Source organism: Falco biarmicus, chromosome 6 (assembly GCF_023638135.1).
Source record: "Falco biarmicus isolate bFalBia1 chromosome 6, bFalBia1.pri, whole genome shotgun sequence".
Taxonomy (NCBI): Eukaryota; Metazoa; Chordata; class Aves; order Falconiformes; family Falconidae; genus Falco; species Falco biarmicus.
In genome coordinates, this window is record NC_079293.1 from 65,183,305 (window position 1) to 65,203,992 (window position 20,688).

Here is a 20,688-nt window from a genome sequence, read left to right on the forward strand (position 1 = left end):
TATACACTGTTTTTTCTTGCTGTCCAGTTGTAGTTTTTCCCTGAATGGTTAGCTCAAACTTCAGTCTCTTGAAGGTTAGTACAGATAGGAGGAAAAATGGTTGTCAGTGAGCTGTGCTGTAGTTTCACTTATTTACTAGCACGTACAAAGTTCTGTTTGAGCATGAGGAGAGTCAGTCTGTGGAGGTACTCAGCCCAAGCAGTCCTTTGCTCACGATGCCAAGGCTGTCCTTCAGCCCACTCCCCTCCGACACTTCTTCCCTGGATGTTATCTCAGATCACATACTGAGATCCAGCATCAGAGCTGGACTCAGAAGCAACAGTAAGATCCAGGATTTATGTCAGTATCCTGTTTTCTCTCTCAACAGAAACATATATATTTCTACCTCAGAAGAATGCCCAGCCATGCCTTTCTATACGTATGAGAGTCAAATGCCTAAGCTATGTTGTAATTGGTTTCGTCTCAGGCAATTTTTGTACCTGTGTTTTGCTTTGAAGGGTAGTTTAGTGTTATTTATCTCTTTCCATAAAGGAGCTTGTTGATTAACAGCTCTGTTAGGTAGAGGGTAACATTTTATCCCACAGTTAACAGTATAAGCAGAAAAAGGAGACCAAGCATATTGTTTTCTGATTTTCCTTTATTAGCACGACACTATGGTGTGACAGTTACAACATGGGAATGAAAAAATAAAGATGATTTTTTTTTTAATTTGGCTTTTAAAACACATAACTGATTATTTTCTGACACATCCTGGCTGGTGGGAAATAAGTTTGTGGATTCCTCCCATTCCCAGTTAACAGATTTCTCAACAGAAGAGCTCCGACAGCTAGGAATCACTAGGATCTCTTCGGACAGGGAGCAGAGACCAAATGTGCATGACTCCAGCTCAAGGCTGGAGAAAAATGGTTGGTTTCATGTCGTACCAAATACTCACGGAGAAAAACCAACAAATGAGCCCACACCCCTGAAAGTCCTCAAACCCTCTGTCTAAACGTGATACCCACATCCATGAGAAGCTATTTGCAGTGGAGTAGATAATGAGTCCAAGAGGATATTATCGGGGAAGAAAAGTGGTTCCACACATGTTGTATTACAGAACATTTGTAGCTAGAATATAATCCTCCATGGAGTCTTGTAGATCTGTTGCCGATTTCTAGGTTTTCCCCCAGGTGAGCTTTGTGTTGGTAGCATATGCTGACTTGTTTAAGGACAACTGGCTCTACTTGGTATATTTTCTCCTTGAGATACCAGAAGAAGATAAACAAATAGAACTTCCTTTTTACTAAATGCCCTTCTTTTATGATGGGAATTACTATGTTGTTGATGGGAAGCTAGTATTTGACGTGATTTTTTTGCTGTTAGTATGCTAGCTTCCTGGATTTCTGTGTTTGTATATACATGCATGTGTGCTGTGATGCAATCAGAAAAATCAAGGAAACTATGTAATTGTCATTTATTAGATAATTTAAATAACTGGACAAAGATATGTTACAGAAGCCTTTCATTACTATCCAAATCGGTTGTTACTTTGGCAAGAGGTGGCATGTGTTATCACAGCTAACTTCTGTTAGAAAATATTAAATACATGTTACTTAATATGAAATATCTCAAAAAGCAAGTCTTACCTACTGTCCTCATAAATAAGACAAGAGTAAACTTGCAGATTAGTTATGTAGAAGTTAAAACTTGGAACTGGAGGTGAACATATGTAATGCACACTTCTGCACGTTGCTTCTAGCCAAGAATTGTGAAATGGAAGTTCTGTTGTTCACAGGAACTTCCTTTTTTCTTGGAAGTTGGAATTACCAAAAAATTAATATGGGCAACTAAACCAGAGTTTCTGTGGTGAGTGAAAGTATTACATATTTTCAGACTCACTTCCAGACAGGCTCTCTGGAGTTGCAGGGTGTATTTTAATGGAATGGTTATGGTTATTCATAATTTTATTACTGCTGTGATTTGCAGACTGGGAAGACAACGTGTTATATGGTTCACAAGTGCTGGTCAGTTTGTATTTGGCATCGCAGTGGCCTTCACATTTGACTACTACAGTTTCGTGATTGTGCGCTTTCTCCTTGCTATGGTAAGAAAGGATGTTTACCCTGGCTCTTTTTTGTGTCATTTCCTGTCCCTTCTCAGGAAAACCTCCCTTTTGTTATTATTTCCTCCCCTACTTCATTATTCTAAAGCCCCCTCTGTTGCACTTATTTCAGCAGAGCAGGGGGAATCTGAATGTTCTTGGACCACAGCACTTTTCCTCTTTGAAATAATAGAAAGCGTCTGTATGAAGCAGTGTTTGGTGCTTCCTCCATCCCAACCTCTGCTGGACTGGTAATTAAATACCAAGTGTGAGCAGCAAACTCTGGGTTCTGCATTGCAGCTTCCATTGCATTTCTTCCTGTTGTTAGAAACTGAGTATATTTTTCTTAAAATAAAAAATCTATAATAAGTATGATTTTCATCTCTGCCATTCTGAGTGATGGAGAAGAGATGCACATTTTCTCTTCCATGCATCTCTTTGGTCTCTTAAGCTATACCTGGAATACTAAATACATAGGTAGACATGTTTAACACCTAGATGTTTATACTGTACTTAGGGGTATTCCAGTATATGTGTTAATATGTACTTTTATATATATGTGTGTCAATATTTATACATAGAAACCAATTTTAAATTACTATTTTAAATCCAGAAGTACAATATTTGTAGTCTTTCACTATGTAATGCATAAAGCAATTAGAATGTTATCACAAAGAAAGTTACATAACATTTAAAGTACGTTAGAAATTTGAAAATAATTACATAATTTATTTTATTCCTGCTGACAGCACATTAGTCAGGACAGGACCTTGCACCTGGAGCTTCCTTTGCCTGATCAGAGCTCAGAAGGATGTCTTAGCAGGAAAAACTGCATGGGCATTTCAGCCTTGAACAGTGAGATCAACAGGAGCCCCTCTGCTGACTCCTTTGGCTGTTGATGCTGGGGGCCGAGCAGTTTAGAAAAGCAAAAAGCTCTGACCAGACGAGTGGTGTAGGTTTTTACTGCCCGCTGGGACTGACGTGCAAGGTGGAGGTCTAAAGCTCTAGCTGTATGCCACTGAGATCAGCACAGCGTTCGTATCAGGTTCAGGGGGCTCAGAATCAGAGACTATTAACTGGAATATTTTTAACCAGAACATTGATTAATCAAAGTGATATAGTGGAATATTTTCTAGTCTGCATTTTCTAGCTGTGTTTTGAAATGTTTTAAGATACCAAGAGTTTGACTGTTCCTAGAGAAATTGAAATATATATATATATATTCAATTAAGAAATACTGTAATGCAGAACATGCCAGTAATTGCATTCGCTAGATAACGTATGAGAACCTATAACCATATATATGAGATTCTCTTCCAGCATTGTAAAAAATTGATTTGATGGGATAATTTATGAAGTGAGGAAGGTAATTCTCAGTAAGTTTGCAGTTCCCTGACATACAGATTATTAATAGTCTACCTAAAAACCAAGGTGAAGACTTTCAGAAGTGGCAGTTACTTCAGGGGACCTCATTTTCTGAAGCATCCAGTTTGCAGTGTCATTAAGAGACCTGATTTTTGGAGCTGAAGGGTTTAGTGACATCAGCAAATTAGGCTCTTTTTCAGGTGTCTCTTGCTGGCTACAAGACACTTCCCACTACAGAGAAGCATCCAAAATCACTTCACATTTTTAAATACAGTGTCCAGGCGGTCTGAAGGTTTGAGTGAATTTTTTTCTCCATCTGCTTTGTTTTCAGGGTTACCTTTTTTTATGTCAGTGTGGGATATGCCAGTGCAGTGGCAATTAAGCACACACAAATGTGAAACAGTTAGCTGATTGTTTTTACTGCTGCTGCACAAGGAGAGTAGATACAAACCTCACTTTTTTTTTTTCTCTCTCTCTCACCTCCCCCCCCCCCCCCCAGGTTTCAAGTGGCTATCTGGTTGTGGCTTTTGTTTATGTGACTGAATTTGTTGGCATTAAAGCACGAACCTGGGCTTCTATGCATGTCCATGCTTTTTTTGCTATGGGAATTATGGTTGTGGCACTCGTGGGATTTTTGGTTCGGACCTGGTGGGTCTATCAGATATTTCTCACCATAGCGACTCTTCCCTTTGTCTTGTGCTGCTGGGTGCTCCCAGAAACACCTCTTTGGCTTCTGTCAGAGGAAAGATATGAAGATGCACAAAAAGTAATTAATATAATGGCAAGATGGAATAAAGTGAGCACTCCCTGCAGAGTTTCTGAACTGCGCTCGGTCCAACAAGATGATCTAGTCAGTGGCAGAATGGGTGACAATGACGCATCCTCAACAAAGAAGCACAACATCTTAGACCTCTTTTGTAACTGGCACATTGCAAGAAGGACCATCACAGTCTGGCTGATCTGGTTCACTGGGAGCTTGGGGTACTACGTCTTCTCCCTCAGTTCTGTCAGTCTAGGAGGCAATGAATATTTAAACCTCTTTCTCATAGGTAAATATTTTTGTACTTTATTCTGTTTATGACAGAACTAGAGCATAACATTTAGAAATGTCTATAGATTTGACAGCAAATGTTTTAACTTTGTTCATTCAATTATGAACCTTGTTCAAAAAGTTTCTTGCTAAGTCTTCATAAAGTTGACTAACACAGGAGAATCATTTACTCCAAATCTCACTGTTTCTGGAAAAAAAAAAAAGAAAAAAAAAAAAGGAGAATTTAACATTTTTTGGTGTACAAAATTCTCCATCTGTCTTTGTGATTGTAAAACTATATTCTGCTTGTCTCCGCTTTGCCCTGCATATCCACACAAACACCAAGGGAAGCAGACCACCAACACAAAATTCACAAGGCTCTGTTAAAGGCACAAACTAGGAAAACAAGAGAAGAAAATTATTCTTTTAATCGCTTACAGTCATGAGGTATTGAGCCTGCCTGTGTAGAAAATAGATTCATAATTCTCAGAAGCAAGATTAATTTTAGTTTTCTCAAAAGTGTATTTTTAATTTAATTGTATTTTTTAATTTTGTCAATCTGACTGTAATCTTCCTCTGGTATGTAAGTTGTTTATAAAGGCAGCTCAGTGCATTCAAGGCCTGATCCAAAGTTTGTCATGATCAGTGGAAATACTCCATTGGCTTCAGAAGACTCCGGGTCAGGCATGCAGCTCTGAGCCAGCAAAGAATTAAGTCATGCAGTTTGCTTTATGCGACTGAGTACTCTCAGTAAAGTGAATGTGACTGTTCATGTACATAAGCACTCAGAAGGACTGGGGCTCTCAGGAATTCAGCTTGTGCTGTCATGTATTATAGTATATTGGTAGACTGATGTGTTGAAGAGCGGATGCTAGTATTGCACAGATACCTAAGCTCTTACGGTGGAGTACAGTGCGTATATTCCCTTATCCACCTCTTTTAAAAATACTGAATAATTGCAGCCTGCTTTTACCAACACAAGCCCAAAAGATTGTTTCCCAATATTACAGATGTATTGACATACTATATGTGCTTAGTAAAGGAATGCAGTGTATTTGTTCAGGGCTGTATCTTCTGTTCTTCCATGATTTTACATTGGACATAGTAGTATTCTTCGTGAGCAAGTTGGTTTAAAACATGTCCAAACTGGCTTAGGCTCCATATAATTTGTCTAGGGGCAAATCATGTTTACGCAGGGTTTGTGAACAGTCCTAGCCAAACACCAGTTCTTTTGGAGCTGCAGAAGTTTTTATCTGGAAAGAGACATTAGGAAGAGACAATCTGAGTAAGAGTGGGATATAATAAGCAGCTGCCCTCTTTTTAGTGGAGAAGAGAGAAAGCTGGAACCACAGTCTGTATTTGTGGAGCTGACTCAGAAAACCGGACCTGGAGGGACCTTGTTTGCCTTTTACATTGGGGTGATTTGGGGCTGAAGCTGGGGGCCTGTGGCTTCAGTTCTGTGTCCAGGTGGAAGCTGGCAAATCCTGAAAGGTGTGTCTGTGCGACACTAGCAGTATTCCTTGTGGGTATGCTTAAACTGTAGATGTAAAAATACCTGTAGCAGAAGAGCAGCAATTTGAGAGCTTTCAGTCACAAGTGCCAGTGTCATAAAACCAGGACGGTGGCCTTGCTGTTTTCTGTAATTTTCCACCTCAAAGAGAACTGAAACTGCTCTGTGCTGTGAAAGCTGTTTCCCTTGTCCCTCTCCATCCCCCACTACCGTATTTTAGGCCATGTTTTCTACTTCTGTCACCATTTCTGTTGCCAAGTGAAGTAGCCCAACACACTGGTTATCTCTAGATTTCACTTATTTATTATCCACTAGATTAAACTAATACTCGTAAAGAGGAAGTTAGAGTTATGACTATGAGTAATCATGACCTAAAATTAAATGGTTTCATACTGACAGGTGCTGTGGAGTTGCCTTGCTATATCATTGCTTGCATTGGGATGGACAAACTGGGAAGGAGAAACACACTCATTCCGTTCCTTATTTTAAGTGCACTGATCTGTGTTTTAATTATGTTCATACCTCAGGTTAGTCACTTATTGTTGAAAGTGTTGCTATAGTAGAAATTTATTTTAAAGGCTCTTAAGTCTGTAGATGCAGCTGCTGTTTCTAAATCATGTAGTTGATTAAAGGCTGTTTTTAAATTGTAGCTGCCAGTCTAAGATAGGTTTCTGTATTGTCAGTACAGGTTTCACTGTCATTGCTGGAGTCACCTGTAAAATGTTCCCAGGACTTCAGTGAACCAGGACTGGTAAAAAGTGATATGGACATTAATTACTCATTGAGACCAATTTTAAAACAGAAGCATTAAATATTGCTTATTGTTGAAAAAAGAGTCACAACTTGTGAAGGATTTATGTTAGGTTTGGGATAGTGTTATTTTCTGGTAATTTATTTATTTGTGCTCTCTTTCAACAGGATTTCAATATATCAATTATCTTAGCAAATATGGCTGGAAAATTTTCAATAGGTGTGGCATTTGGCCTTATATATCTCTACACAGCAGAACTGTACCCAACAATTGTAAGGTAAGAACTTTTGCCAGTTATGTATTTTTCATTACTTTGCTGTTCTTTCCTTTCCTTTATTGTGCTGCTGCACCATATCTAGCAACTCTTGGCATCAGTGGTAGTGGTCTGAAAGACTTGGGATGGGATTAGTTCCTCGGGTGCTTTAGTTGTCTAGTGTTTAGCTGTACCAGAAATTTTTATTTATTTTTTCATTCCATGTGCACTGGTTGGTTTCATTGGGGAACTAGAAGAATACTCTTTTCAACATTATTTATGTCTTTCTTAAAAATCCTGGTTGTTCATCCTGTGTTCTATACTGAATGACGATTATATTTTTAATCTTGATTACAGAAACGACTGAACTTCACTGCAATATAAATTTACATTGGTGTAGCAATAGCTTCCTAGCATAATTGCTTAAAGACATGTCCTACTGATGTTTTAAGTGTCTGTGCATTTCTAATTGTTTCCTTTACCTGCCAGAATTCTTATCAGAGTCTTTGTTTTATGTGTAGATCACTTGCTGTTGGAAGTGGAAGCATGATGTGCCGTGTAGGAAGTGTGGTTGCTCCTTTCTGTGTGTATCTGAGAAGTGTTTGGATTTTCATGCCACTTGTAAGTATTTATTTCAACAGTGAATGTTTCTGGTTTTGGAAAGGTGTATATATCACTTGTTTTCTCAGGAATCAAAAGCTCTGAACTTTTATTTTGAAAAGGAAATTGAGTGAACCATTCTTGTTCTAAATTTTAAGTCTCAAAGATAAGTAGCTTCATACTGTTAAAAATATGCAGGTGAAGCAAAAGGGAGACTTTGAGTCACTGAAAGCTTCTGCAATGATTTTATGATGGAAGAAGATAAAAATACTTACGCACTGAATCCTAGTATGAAATGGATAAAAACATTTTCCATAAAAATATGCTTCATCTACCATGTAACGTTTAGGAAGTGTCTTAGTCCATATTTTCCTCTGCAGGCCTAGCAGTTCTTGACCATGCTCCTGATTTATTCTTACCCTTTTTCAAAGGCATAGTCCTTCCATTCTTGGAATTCACCATTGGTGGCTATTTTCTCTTGTATTAATCCTTAATCTTTTCCATGGCTTTCCTGGGACGTTGCATCTTTGGAATAGCCTTCCAAAAGATTAGGAATGTCTTACGCTTATGGTACTTGGTCTTTACAGCTGTCCCAAAGCTCCCTTTTCATGTTTTTCATTTCCAAGAACTGAAAAAATAATTTGTGAGATAGAAAAAGAGAAGCAAGTGGTATATTGATGAGGTTCACTGTGACTGACAAGCAACAGAACCTTGAGTTCATTAAGCACATCCTACTTCTAGGTAGTTCCAAGTCACGCTACCATTAAGTTTTGTCTTCTACCACCAGTTGCCCCAGGAAAACAGAGGTGGGACCATTCCTTCCTGCACTTTAAGCATTTTGTCTGCATTATGTAGCTTCAGGTCCATTTTGGACAAAATATTTAATGTGTTTCCTGCTCACAGATGAATCGTATTTCATTACATTTCTTCATTATATTTCTGTTACGAAATCCTGCAGCTATTCAATCCCTTTTTTCCCCTGAAGGATAATTTATACCCATACACGTAAAAACAGAAGGAATTACAAAGTTTATATTAAAGCTTTAAGTAGAGGAGAGTTTAATAATGATTAAAAAACAGTTCTTTCAGATACCCCTTAGAATTCACTGTGACTAGCACACCAATTTTATATGTAGATTATACATGTCAGAAGGTGAAAATGTAACGGGATGTGTCTTTAACCTGGATTCCTACTCTAATTTTGTATACCACAGTGGAGTTTCCTGAAAAATTGGCGTTGTGTCCCTTTGATTTTGCAACTACAAAATCTTCAATTATAGATGCTAGAGATTGGTTTCAAGGAATTCTTGGGAACTCATTTTATTATTTAAATTAATTGCTTGCAGTTGTTTTGGATGGAAATTAAGAGGATGAAGGAGACCACAAATTAATTTATTCCCTCAAGGTCCTAAAAAATGTTTTCTTTCCTAATAATGGCCCCATACAAACCAAGATACCATCCCAGAAAAGACAAAGAAACATTTGCACAACAGGGTGGTCATGGGAGAACATTTTTTTTCTCTTGTCAGTGTTTTGCCTTTACTGGCTGAGATAAGCTTTATCTGTGCAGAAGTGCTGCAGTTAAAACCATAAGATGGGGAATGCTCAAACATGCTGGAGAACAGTGCAAATGGCAGCATAAACGGAGGAATTTTTTCAGCTATGAACAAGTCTCAGTGTACAAAGAACTATCCAGGGTATTTGTAGAGTTGTGGAGTAGCTCATAGTGAATATGTTTTTATTATTAGCTTCTGTTACAAAACATCTGTCAGTTTATTAAATAGGCTTGTCTTGAGTTGGAGCACAGTGTGCCAAGTTTCAGGTCATGTTTTGAACTGGAAATGAAATTAAATGGATTATGTTTGTAAGTAAGCTGGTATCATGTTGATCTATTGTACACACCACACACTGTCAATCAGTTACTACTGCTATTTGTTTGACAGTCTGCCTCGTGTACAGTTAACGCCACCTGTGAGTAATGCAAGCATCTTATTTGAATGCCTATAAATCTTGAATAAGTTGCTAAGTATGTTTCTCTGTGATAGCTTTCTAGAAAACTTAGAGTAAAGCAACTGCTCCATGTATAACCTATTTCTGTTTCTCATCTGTTAAGAATTACATTACAGTAGCCCTTTAATAGACTTGATTTTTCTCTCAGGTAAACCATAATTTATAAATTAAAAAAAAACCTCCACTGAGGTCAGTAAAGTTACATGAATGCAAATCCTGTGTCTAATACTAGTGGATTTTCAGGACAAAATTTCACTTTTTTTTTGTTGCAGTAGGAATTCTGTACATAAGATCAAATTTTAGATTTGTTCAGAGCCATCAGATGTGGATATAAATATAAATAGCAGACTATAATAATAATTTGTTCTCAGAAGTAAAAGTATTATTTTGTAGGGATATTTAATTCCAATTATCTTTTGTTCTAGAGTGAATATATTAAGTCTTGGTCTTGGACCCCTATGAAATAAAAATTGTTGTTCCAGGTAGGGAGGAAGACATACGAAAAACGGTGGGAAATCTTCTTTTGAAGGTTTTTTTATGGTAGCTGATAGAAACTGTTGGCTGTACTGAAGTGTTGGGGAATACTTTGAGAGTTTGACTAAGCAGAAAGTCAGATTTCAAATTAAGACCCTGAAAAAGCAATGAATTTTAGCAGGTACTCTTGTCAAATTAACTTCAATGGAGCTTAAACATACTTAAATACTTCGTACAATAGTATGTACGCTTTAATCCATAAGCATTTAACTCATTGACTATATCAGAAGAACATACTCCATAATATAAATAAAGAATACATATTTTATATATGTAAAATAGTACACACATACAAAACATACACAAGTGTTATGAGCAAGCACAGGGCTAATTTATGTCAGATGCTAATGAAGAAGTAAGCCAAGGTAAGACTGCAGAAGACTTGCTTCAACTAAATGTAAATAACTTCATTGATAAGTGTGGTTACTGCCCCTGAAAAAGTAGATGATATCTGAGAAGTCCTTTCATTAATATACTGTGACTTAGTTGTTTCATGTTCTCTCTTTCATAGGGAATATTTCGTAGGGTCAGAAAGAAGGGAAACACACTGAATTAGTTGGCATGCAGCAGCTTTCACATTGAAAAAAAACCTAACACGTGATGGAATAGAGTTAAGAGAGCTGAGATGAAAAGACAGGAAAGATGGTGGCATGTACGCTTACAGAATAGTGAGAGTTTGCAGCAGAATAAAAGGTAGGTTCAAGAGGAAGGAAAACATGAGAAGAATACAAAATGTCTAAAAGACTACTGAAACAGAGAAGACACACATACTCAAAGCACACAGTGTTACTTTAATCTTGTTCTTTTGGGCATCAGTAGTGACCCTGTTCTCATAAACCCTGGATGTATGGATGTCCGTAAGCTTTAGTATCTTTTACAGCCCTCAATATACTCAAATATAAACTTATGACAGCCTGAAAGATGTGCATAAAAGAGGTTACAGTGGAATAGCTGCCATGTGTCAATTCGTACTCTCTTGCCATGACAGAAAATCATGTTTTAATAGTGGAGAAGAGTTTTGACACTCAGAGGTGAGACTTCAATATTTTGGAATATGTGTTTAAATATCACTTCTGCCAAATATATATGTCTACAGGAATTTCCCTCAGTCTGCTACTCAGTGCCATTTCCTCTTTTCCTATTACTGCTGGGCTTTTTTTTTTTCATAGTAAGAGCATTACTTTTATTTTCACTGTAGTCTGTACTATTCAACAGTATTTTGCTCAATTGTTTGTTTTGTAAGCCTCTGTATTTAATGCAAGTGCAAAAAGAGGAGTGTATGCAGCAGTGTGACTTCTGCTTCTCAAAAGAGTGCTTGAGGCAAGCTGTCCTCTTTTGGAGGGGAGAGAGAAGCAAAAGCAGCATGGTGCATGTGCATGAAAATAGCACTGTTCAAGGTTACATGGAGAATTCCAATTTTAAAGCACCTTTCTGACTTAAAGAGAAAGTCTGGCTTAGCTGCAGATGGTAGCTGGCCAGTTCTTGTCTCAAGCTCTGTGTAAGAGACCTAGGCATAGTAATTCCAAATGTTCCCTCACACTTGGAAAGAAAATATTAAACAAACAGGACAGATCTGAGAATCAGCATACGGCAAGATAAGGATAATACAGTATTAAAGTGCACAGTCATAAAATGGAAAAACACTGAGGCCAGGCACGATGTACTGTGTGGAAGCATTTCTGAAAACAGATTTGTGTCATTTATAACCTGGTGTTGGAAGAATGTCAGGGTTTTAATGCGGTTCTGTACTTCAAAGGAGGAAAGTATGAATTGTTTTCATTGAACAAGAGACACAGAAATGAAGGGAAATAAAAGGTACTCATGGAGTGTTTGTATTTCTGTGTCTACCCCACACGATCCTGATCCTTGCACTGCTGCTGAAGTAAGCTGTTGTTACAGAACTGTGTACATCATGGACAAATCCAAGATGTGATCCCAGTGCAAATGTCAGTAGATGCCTGCACCCCTAACAGCAATTTGAAACTGAGTTTAGCAAAGTATTCCTGTCGACAGCTAGCTCGTTATTTGCTAGAGAGCTCTCCTGAGCAGGGCTGTGCACTTTTGTGGCTCCAGGCCAATGAGCTGCACTGAGAAATTCTGATCTGGCTGTGTGCAGGAGGAACAGGAACACAGGTACAGGGGGAATAGGTTCAGGAGCTGGAGTGCGAATTGAGACTACAGGTGGCAGGGAAATTGTAGCTCTGTGAACATGCATGTAGAAAGAAACGTATGCAATCCTAGAACCAGTTCTTAAATACATACCTGATAGTAGAAATACCAAATTAAGATATGTATTGTTTTCTCAAATAGAATTATTCCTGCTTGCACTGTATTGATCCCTTGTGAACAGAATACTTCACTTGCTCTTTATTAATCCTGCTGCATAGTCTTTCGTTTATGCAGCAAAAAAAGACAGATCTTTTATACAGTCAACATTTAAGACTTATGATCCTTTGCTTTACATTAGAGTTCCTTGTGCTTTATTTTAAATGTACTCTCAAGCAAAGATCAAAGATATACGTAACTTGAAAGACATTCCTACCTTTACAGCTGCTGTTTATTTCTTCTAGTTGCTTGTTGGAATCATGGCTCTTCTGAGTGGAATATTAACACTAATGCTTCCAGAAACACTGGGAAAACCATTGACTAATACTTTGGTGGAAGCTACAGAAATGGGAAGAAACAAGAAAAGCTGTTCAGAAAAGACTCCTCCAGCACACAGTGGTGCAGCGTTAGAAAAGATAGAGATGTTTGGTCAAGAAACAGTCAGCACTGAGAAATAAAGCAACAACAAAATGCCTGTTCCCGATTGTAATTGTTATCTAATTTATAAGATCTTTTTATTCAAGAAATGTGACTGTTCTATAATATCTGTGCCTTTTACTTCGTATCCAGTCTTGCCTTTTCAATAGAGAAAGTATATATAACCTTTTCCACTTGACTGAGGTACTGCAGAAAATTTGATAGGATTTCTAGATCCCTTGTCAAACTTACCCAGAATTTAGAAGACCTATCTGACTTGCTGTGACCCGTTGGAATGATTACTCTAAATGTTGGAACCTACCTGATATGTAAAAAATATGCTAATTCTTTTCTTCACATTTTCTGCAGTTAGATTTGTAAAACCACCACAAAGTGCCCTGTCTACTCTTGTCTTGTTGCTGCTGACAGTTACAAGCTTCAGACTTCAAAACACAGTAAACTCAGACAGCTGTAATTCAAGAGGGAAGCCTTAACATTGCTTCAAGTCATATCAATAATTTTAAACTAATTTATTCTTTTTTTTTTCAAGTTTTCTACTAGAAAAGATGCTATTGCTAACAGGAAGGTATTCTGTGGAATACCTTCCAACTGAAAAAATAATACTAAATTTGTAAAATGTGCAAATAGTTTTGGATATTCATTCTGTTGAATGGCAAATATATTTTTATTAGTGGTTTAGAAAAAAATGTTCACTGGATCTTCTGCTGTCTCACTAACTTAAATGCCTGATGCCTTTGAAAGTTGTATTCATTCCAGACCGTTACTTCATTGCTCCCCTTCTCACTTATTTCAGCTCAGATCTAGCATCAGATTCTTCATAACTTTTAAGAGCTACACTAGCAATTTTGCCAAATGCCTCCATCAAGACCACCTCAGTCCTCAGTGAAAAAGAATAAATGGTATATGGGTCTTATTCAGGCTCTCTGCACAGAAGTGGTCTTATGTATTAATGAATGTTTAGTAGACATGGTATCTACACACCATTTTTCTCATAGATCAGCTGTCTGTAGCTCATTTTTCCCTTATACCACTCAAAGTCAATTAGAAGAATATAATTTTTTAAATGGTGGCTGGAGGACACTGATAGTAGAAGAGTTACCTGTTACTCCAGTAGTTTTAGTCAGTGTCTGTAAATGTCCCACGGTTGCTACACCTCATCTGTGCATCAACATTTACTTGCTGGTGCGTGATTCTGCCTTATGACTGTGGACCACAGAAAACTGGTAGACAGGGATCCATCATTCTGGCTGCTACTTTTATGGCTTTCTGTCCCACCTCCCCTTTTTCAGCCTACCCCCAGACCTGGGGGGTTCTTCCTTCCGTGAGGATCTGTATCTTCTTTGCTTGGCCATCCTTGGTTTGAGGGGAGCAGCACAGGAACCTTCTGCATGTCAGGGTTCAGACAGCCCTCTCTTGCCTGGGCTGTGTGAACCCTGTCATCCCTGATTTGAAATCAGTGTTTTTATTATCTTAGGCACCTACTCTTACGCTAGCTAGTACGATCTCATCAAAACAGGTCTTCCTTTTTTACTTCTTTGCCATGTACCCCAAAACAAGACATCTCTGTTACTGTAGATAAATATATGCTGTAGAGCTTAATAGTCACATTTTTCAATTATATCTGCACAGTCATACTAGTTTCAATGACTTCTGAAACCAGAATAATGGTTTATATCCCCTTATTTTTTTCTTCACTGCACTGTCCTAGAGTGTCAAGGAGCATTTTGATCCTGGTATTAGGACAAAATAATATCCTGTGTGAGGACTAACATGCTTTGAAACAAGCAAAAAACAGTAAATCTAAGTTCAGGGAGTTTCTCTGTGATAGTTATATGGAAAGCAGAAAGGAATCTTTATGCTCCCTTCAGTTCTGTGGGTGTTCCAGTATTTGCAGAGAAAACCTCTGAAAAGAACTGCATAGAGTACTATGGCTTCTGTCCAGATATATTAGTTCAGCAAAAGCATGTGCTTAACCTTACCCGTGTGAGTAATCCCATCATTATTCAAAGAATGACTTGAATACGTACTTTGATGACTGAAGATGGGATTACTCACACGCTGTGGTTTTTTATTTTGCTGAGGAGCAGACCCAGTATTCTTCCACTGCCTTTGGGCCCCCTCCACTTCCCAGAGCAGGACAACTTATCTGCAAGATCTGTTGCCCAACCCTGCATGCCCTGCCTTAAACAAGGGTTAGTCCATGCTAAAAAGAAAACATTATGCAATACACCCAACAAGGGATTAAACTGATACCGTCTGACATTACAACCACCCTTTCTCCACACAGAACCCCAAGTAATTGCATTATTTTGAGGTTTTTTCATACTCATACTCCGTCTTCTATTAGTACAAGTTTAAGATAAACTCCTTAGTTTTCAGTGCTGGGAACAATACAGTCTATCTCTAACAAGATACTGAAGAACAGATAAAATGAATTCTGCTTCCTTACCTACCAAATAACTGGTTTGGGGGTTACCCTGCTAAGAACAGTCAATGCATATTCTCTGTTCCTTTGATTTGAGGGATTCAGGACCTGGTCATCTGTAATCGGTGTACATGAGGTAAAGAAAAAAGCAAAAACTTAAATGCACGATGATACTGAGCAATGCTTATGGGCTAAAATTTAATGATGATTCTAAAATACAATGTAGTTTGATGGCTTTTAGCCCCAAAGTCCAGTTCCTGCTGTCACTGAAGTCAGTTGTTATTTGGTCTTTGATTCAAATAAGTCCTGAATTTTCCTGAATCAATGATGTTACTTTTTATCCTGGAAATAAAAAGTTTATTGATCTACAGACACACCTTTTATGATTTTATGCATTAATAGCTTAGAGGGTGCCTTGGCATGTCCTATTCTTTAACTTGAGGAAGCGTATTACTTAAAAAAATGTAAACAGTGTGTGTCTGTATGTCTTTAGCATTTCTGTTTGCTTGTTTTTTCCATGTGGACAAAAATATGTTTAACACTAGCCATACGTTATAAATAGCATAGCCAGGATGAGTTGATTTCTTTCTCTTAAATATTCATAGATTATCTAAATCCTCTCACAAGAGACCACCGAGTTTGAGAACAAATGTTTCTGTTCCTGTGGGGCACATTTTTCTCTTGCTGCTCATAGAAAGAATTCCTTTTCATAGTTTCTTACCGGAGTCCTTAAGTTCTTCTATGTTTGTATTTGTCACCTCTATCTTAATGTAAATTTATTGAGTGGATCAGTGTCTCTGGAGTTACATGATGCTTTTATGAGATACTGGATTAGAATTCTTACCTGTCTCAATTGCTGGTCACTATTGCACAATGACAACTGTTTTTGTTCTAGATTTGATATCATATTGTATTAGACAGTTTTGCAGTTTGGTAAGGACATGCTTTCTGCGTTAAATATGAGTGAGAGCAATTATCATTAATTTAATGATAACTAAGGAAAAATAGTAAGTAATGTGTTTGATATTTTGAATCTGTATTTCAAAACTATGTGAAAAGATATATTTTTTACTTTAACAGCTCACTTCATTTTTTTTTTTTAGAGTTTAAACCTATGTAGAAAAAAAAAAAAGTCCGTCAAATGCTTTGAGTTGTACCCTGCATGTCTGAACAAGGGGGTGAATCCTGCATGAAGGCTGAGCGATTTTGTGTAATAGCTCTGTGGAAACAGAAGATGGTCTGACATCTCAGTTCTGGGGTAGAGTGGAGGAGCATTGGCATTCTCCCGTATTTTCACAGTTTATTTTTACCAGCTCCTTAGGTGCAGTCACTTAGGAAGCCTCCACAGCATTGGGCTCAGCAACATGCAAGGCCTATGAGTGCCTTTCACAGGGGCTTATAAAAATGTGAGGTCACTTGTGCCATGGAGGTGTGATGCCAGAAGGCCATTTGTGGCTGCAAAAAGGAGGTTCTGGATTCATCCTATGTCCATTACAAACATCTTAAAGACACCTGTCTGAATCCCAGAACGGGTTCACAGGGGAGAAATTAAACTCAAAGATTTAAAAAAACCCAAACAACGTTTATTCTATCAGGAAAAATTCTAGTAAACACAGTCAATCAGTATCTGCATTGTTACATCTCACATGAAGAAGGGTTAAAGCATATCTGTGTACTGGTAACCTAATATTTTTATATAAGATTGTGTACCAGGTGGAGCGTGCATTTTGGTAACATGGCGGCAGTATGTACTCATAGGAAGGAGTTTGTTTGCCTAGAATATGTGGACTTGATGCAGTGTATGTTAATGCTTTTTTTAATATGTATTTATTGTCTGCAATTATGTGCAAGAATAAAGTCAACACCTTTATGAAATATAATGAACTCCTATCACCAACTCTCGGTTTGGCACATTTTCCCTCGTAGGAGCTGGGCTGGTGCTTCAGCGTTCCACAGAGATCCCATGGCTTAGGCTGGCAAGTATCACGTATGTGTCTTTTTCCCTGTTGGTGTTTGCAGGTGTAAACTAAGGTTTGGGTAATGTGTTAGGTGGTGACTATGACAAAATGTGCATTAAAAAGGTGACATTTCAGTTGCCAGAAGAGTACGATTCTTTTTTGCATTTATTTGTATAAGCTGGCAGGGGCAGTAGTCCTTTGGAAACATTCAGTAGTGACAAAAATAGCTGCAGATATTGTAGAATGGGTGCGAGTTGATCAGAAAAGCGAGTACGTGACTATAGGAATGGCAAAACAAGGTAACCTGTAACTGCTTAAGTGCTCAGTGGATGTGAAAACTAACTGCATCTTCCTGGTGCAGGAACTGGAGTAGGCAGACAGTGCAAGGAACGTGAGAATTGCAGCAATTTATAGCCCTATTCTTTGATTTGTCCCCTTAGCCCTTCCCAGGAACCTATTTATTTTCCACTTCCCTTAAATCTCTAGTGCAAACTACTCGATTTTCCATGCATATTTTATTAAACTTTTGTTTTCTGATCAAGTTACACCCATCACTTGGCTTCATCATTTGTGTTTTAATGGCTTTATATGCCTTCACCAGGTGGTATAGGTTCTTCCCTGAAAGTAACCATAGTGAATGGTTCAAATATTTGTTTGCTGAAGTTGAGAAATTTGAATCATCCCTGATACACTGATTTCAAGAGCACTGAGTTCAATCAAGCTGAGAAAAATCAAGCCTAAAACGTATATACCTCAAATGGGGAAGTACCCTTTTTTAAATATGACTGGTATATAAAAATGATTGCAGAGAGGTTTGTACACAAACCCAGCTCTTTCAAAGAAATTACTAACCTGTGTTTATGAATAATCAGAAGTAATGGGGAATATCTCATTTAGTGACAAATCAGCTCTTCTCTCTGCATTTCCATCTAACACACAGGCTTGGATACTGCTCAGGTGTTTGCTGCAGATGCACCAGCCACAGGGTGCTCACAGGCATCTAGATATTGACGTTGCTTCAGAATGTTCTGTGTGGAGATGAACTGACTTGCTCCTTGTGAAGATTCTCTCCACGGTCTCGTTGCCAGTGATGAGAATGAAAAGCAGTTTTGAGCGAGGTGATCATGAACCACAGATAAAAGGGCAATCTCTCAGTAAATATTTTCACAAAGCTTTTCAATAGGAATGTCAGTACTGCTGCTATCTTCCTCATATTGAGAGAATTCCCCTAGAAGTAAATAAATAACATGAGAAAACAGCAAAATGCGGAGCAGCTTAACCTCTTTGCTTAAATGGTAACTTGCCACGGGCACTGATGCTTGACTTGATCTTTGAACTGGTTAAAGGAGTGGCAGAGAAGTGATCCATGTCATACATAAGATCAGAAACAGGTCAGCACTGGTGTGTTCACAGGGGTATTTTCTGCTTATCATTACTGCTCTATTCAAGAGAGTACACAAAGCAAAGGGAATGCTAAGGTAAAGGAAAACAATTCTTAAGCCCTGCTCGAGCTGGGTGGGTGGTGTGCTGGCACGCCACTGCCAGTCGTTTTACAGAAACAGCTCCAAATATGATCAGGGCTGTGTTTGTTCTATGCCAGAAGTCTGGCACTCTTTCCTGAGTGACCAAATCATGACTTGCACTCAGCCAAAGGGTACAATAGCCACCATCACAGCTTGTCAGGGGTGTCCTCAAAATACAAATAGGTGAATGTTGCACTTGGAGTACTACTTAGCCAATTATTTGTTAGTTCAAAATGACACTTCGCACAACACACAGAATAATATACACACAAACATCCAGGGGGTTCTTTTAGCAGTTGCGCTGTTATGCAGAGTTTCTTGTCTGTCCTTGTGCTTTTTCCCATCTTTCATGAGAGAGCATCAACATCTGTAGCAAGAAACTTCTCATATCTTGAAGGCCTCAAGACAGAATGGCTGATCTTTGGTTAATCAGGGCTCTGGGAGTTACACAAAAGAGGCTCTATATTGTGCTGTTCATTTTACAGAAGAACAGAGGTAGGAAAAACAATGGCAGCACTAAAGACTTGAAATTGTTTTCCCTTTTAGATGCCTGCATGGATAAACAAACATTTGTGGTGGGAAGTCACACATCTAGACTGCATAGAAAGGGCAAAGCTTTTTCTTCATCCTAAAATGTGGTGTGCCTTAGTTATGGCCACTTTAGCAAAACACAGTGTGTTCACCCTTCCAAAATACTTTAGCCCATGGAAGAGTAAGTTTTGCAATGAAACTAAGAGTTGGTGTCCCAAGCCAGTTTGCATTTCCTGAGTCTCATTCTCAGGAAAAGACACACCGGGAATTCCCTGAAACATTCAGCCTTGCACAAACATCCAACACAGAAAATTTCAATCTAAGTAATTAAAATTTGGTGAATTCATAAGAATTAATGAGAAGTAGAGTCTCAGGAGGAGAAATAGGCAATTTTAATCTTAGCTGGCGCTGTGACCTGTTTGTATGCGAAGGAAATTTCCATATGTGAAAGGACGCTCTCCAAAGCTATTGCAGTTATCCTGCAAGAGAGCAGTGTACATTTTACAGTCAACACACCGAGCCCATTAACAGCTTCATTTCAAAAGAAGCAAGCCTTATCCACTCCTCTGTCTCCTTCCCTGTCTCATTCAATACTTTGTTTTCAGAAGACTTAGAAAAATCAAGTTACACTATAATTTTGGCAGAATTATTCTTTGCTCCTTTCACTGCTAAAGGAAAAAAAAAAGCTAAAAATGATGCAACTGCAAAAGTCAGTGATTATGTGTTTGTGATGTATCACGGCTTTAGTTTTACAGTTTAAGAACACAGCTAGATTGGGAGGCAAGACCAGGTGGTCGTGTTGTGCACACTGCTGCGCTATGTACAGATGCCCGTCGGATGGCTGCTGGTCTGTACCGAAATGGCTACAAAGGAAGGGCACCTGCCTGGAAGATCCATAGCAAACACCGTTCAAGGGGGCTGGAAGGGAACAGTCTGGTCTGCGTACGCTGTCCCCTGAGCCTGTTCAGGGAGGAATGCTCAGGCTGTCCAACAGCCAAAACATCCTGCCGATGGCAAATGCCTGGAGCCAGGAAAACCTGGTACACAATTTCACCCTAGCGATCCCACAGATTTGCTTTTAACAAACTTGTGGGTTTCTGCTGGAAGAGGTTAAGCCAAACAGGCCTGCCTGGCTGTGCGCATTAGGCCTCTGCGGTTTCGCAGGGGCTGGTTCTTCGCCGACCTGCGATGGCCCAAAAGCGCAGCCACCGGCACACTGCGTGACTGCGCCCTGGCTGCCAGCGCCATTGCTCTAGCACGGTGGCAGCTGTGAGGCAGCTTCAGAAACACAACGTAATTAAGTGCTTGTAAGAGAGGAAAAAAGATAATATATTCTGTGCAGGACAGCTGGGCCC

General features: G+C 38.7%; 1 protein-coding gene across 2 annotated transcripts in view; it reads left to right on the forward strand.

Annotated features, from left to right (window-relative positions):
• The window catches only part of SLC22A16 (solute carrier family 22 member 16), a 34,801-nt gene extending 20,992 nt beyond the window's left edge, over window positions 1–13,809 (forward strand). The window contains exons 3-8 of one of the 2 annotated variants that reach the window (XM_056344351.1): window positions 1,966–2,083; window positions 3,945–4,494; window positions 6,385–6,512; window positions 6,904–7,013; window positions 7,511–7,610; window positions 12,704–13,809. In XM_056344351.1, coding sequence (XP_056200326.1) covers window positions 1,966–2,083; window positions 3,945–4,494; window positions 6,385–6,512; window positions 6,904–7,013; window positions 7,511–7,610; window positions 12,704–12,916 — 1,219 coding nt within the window. In that variant the 3' untranslated portion in view covers window positions 12,917–13,809. The remainder of the gene's footprint in view (window positions 1–1,965; window positions 2,084–3,944; window positions 4,495–6,384; window positions 6,513–6,903; window positions 7,014–7,510; window positions 7,611–12,703) is intronic. The other variant, XM_056344352.1, reaches the window with a different exon arrangement.
• The last annotated feature ends 6,879 nt before the right edge of the window (window positions 13,810–20,688 follow it).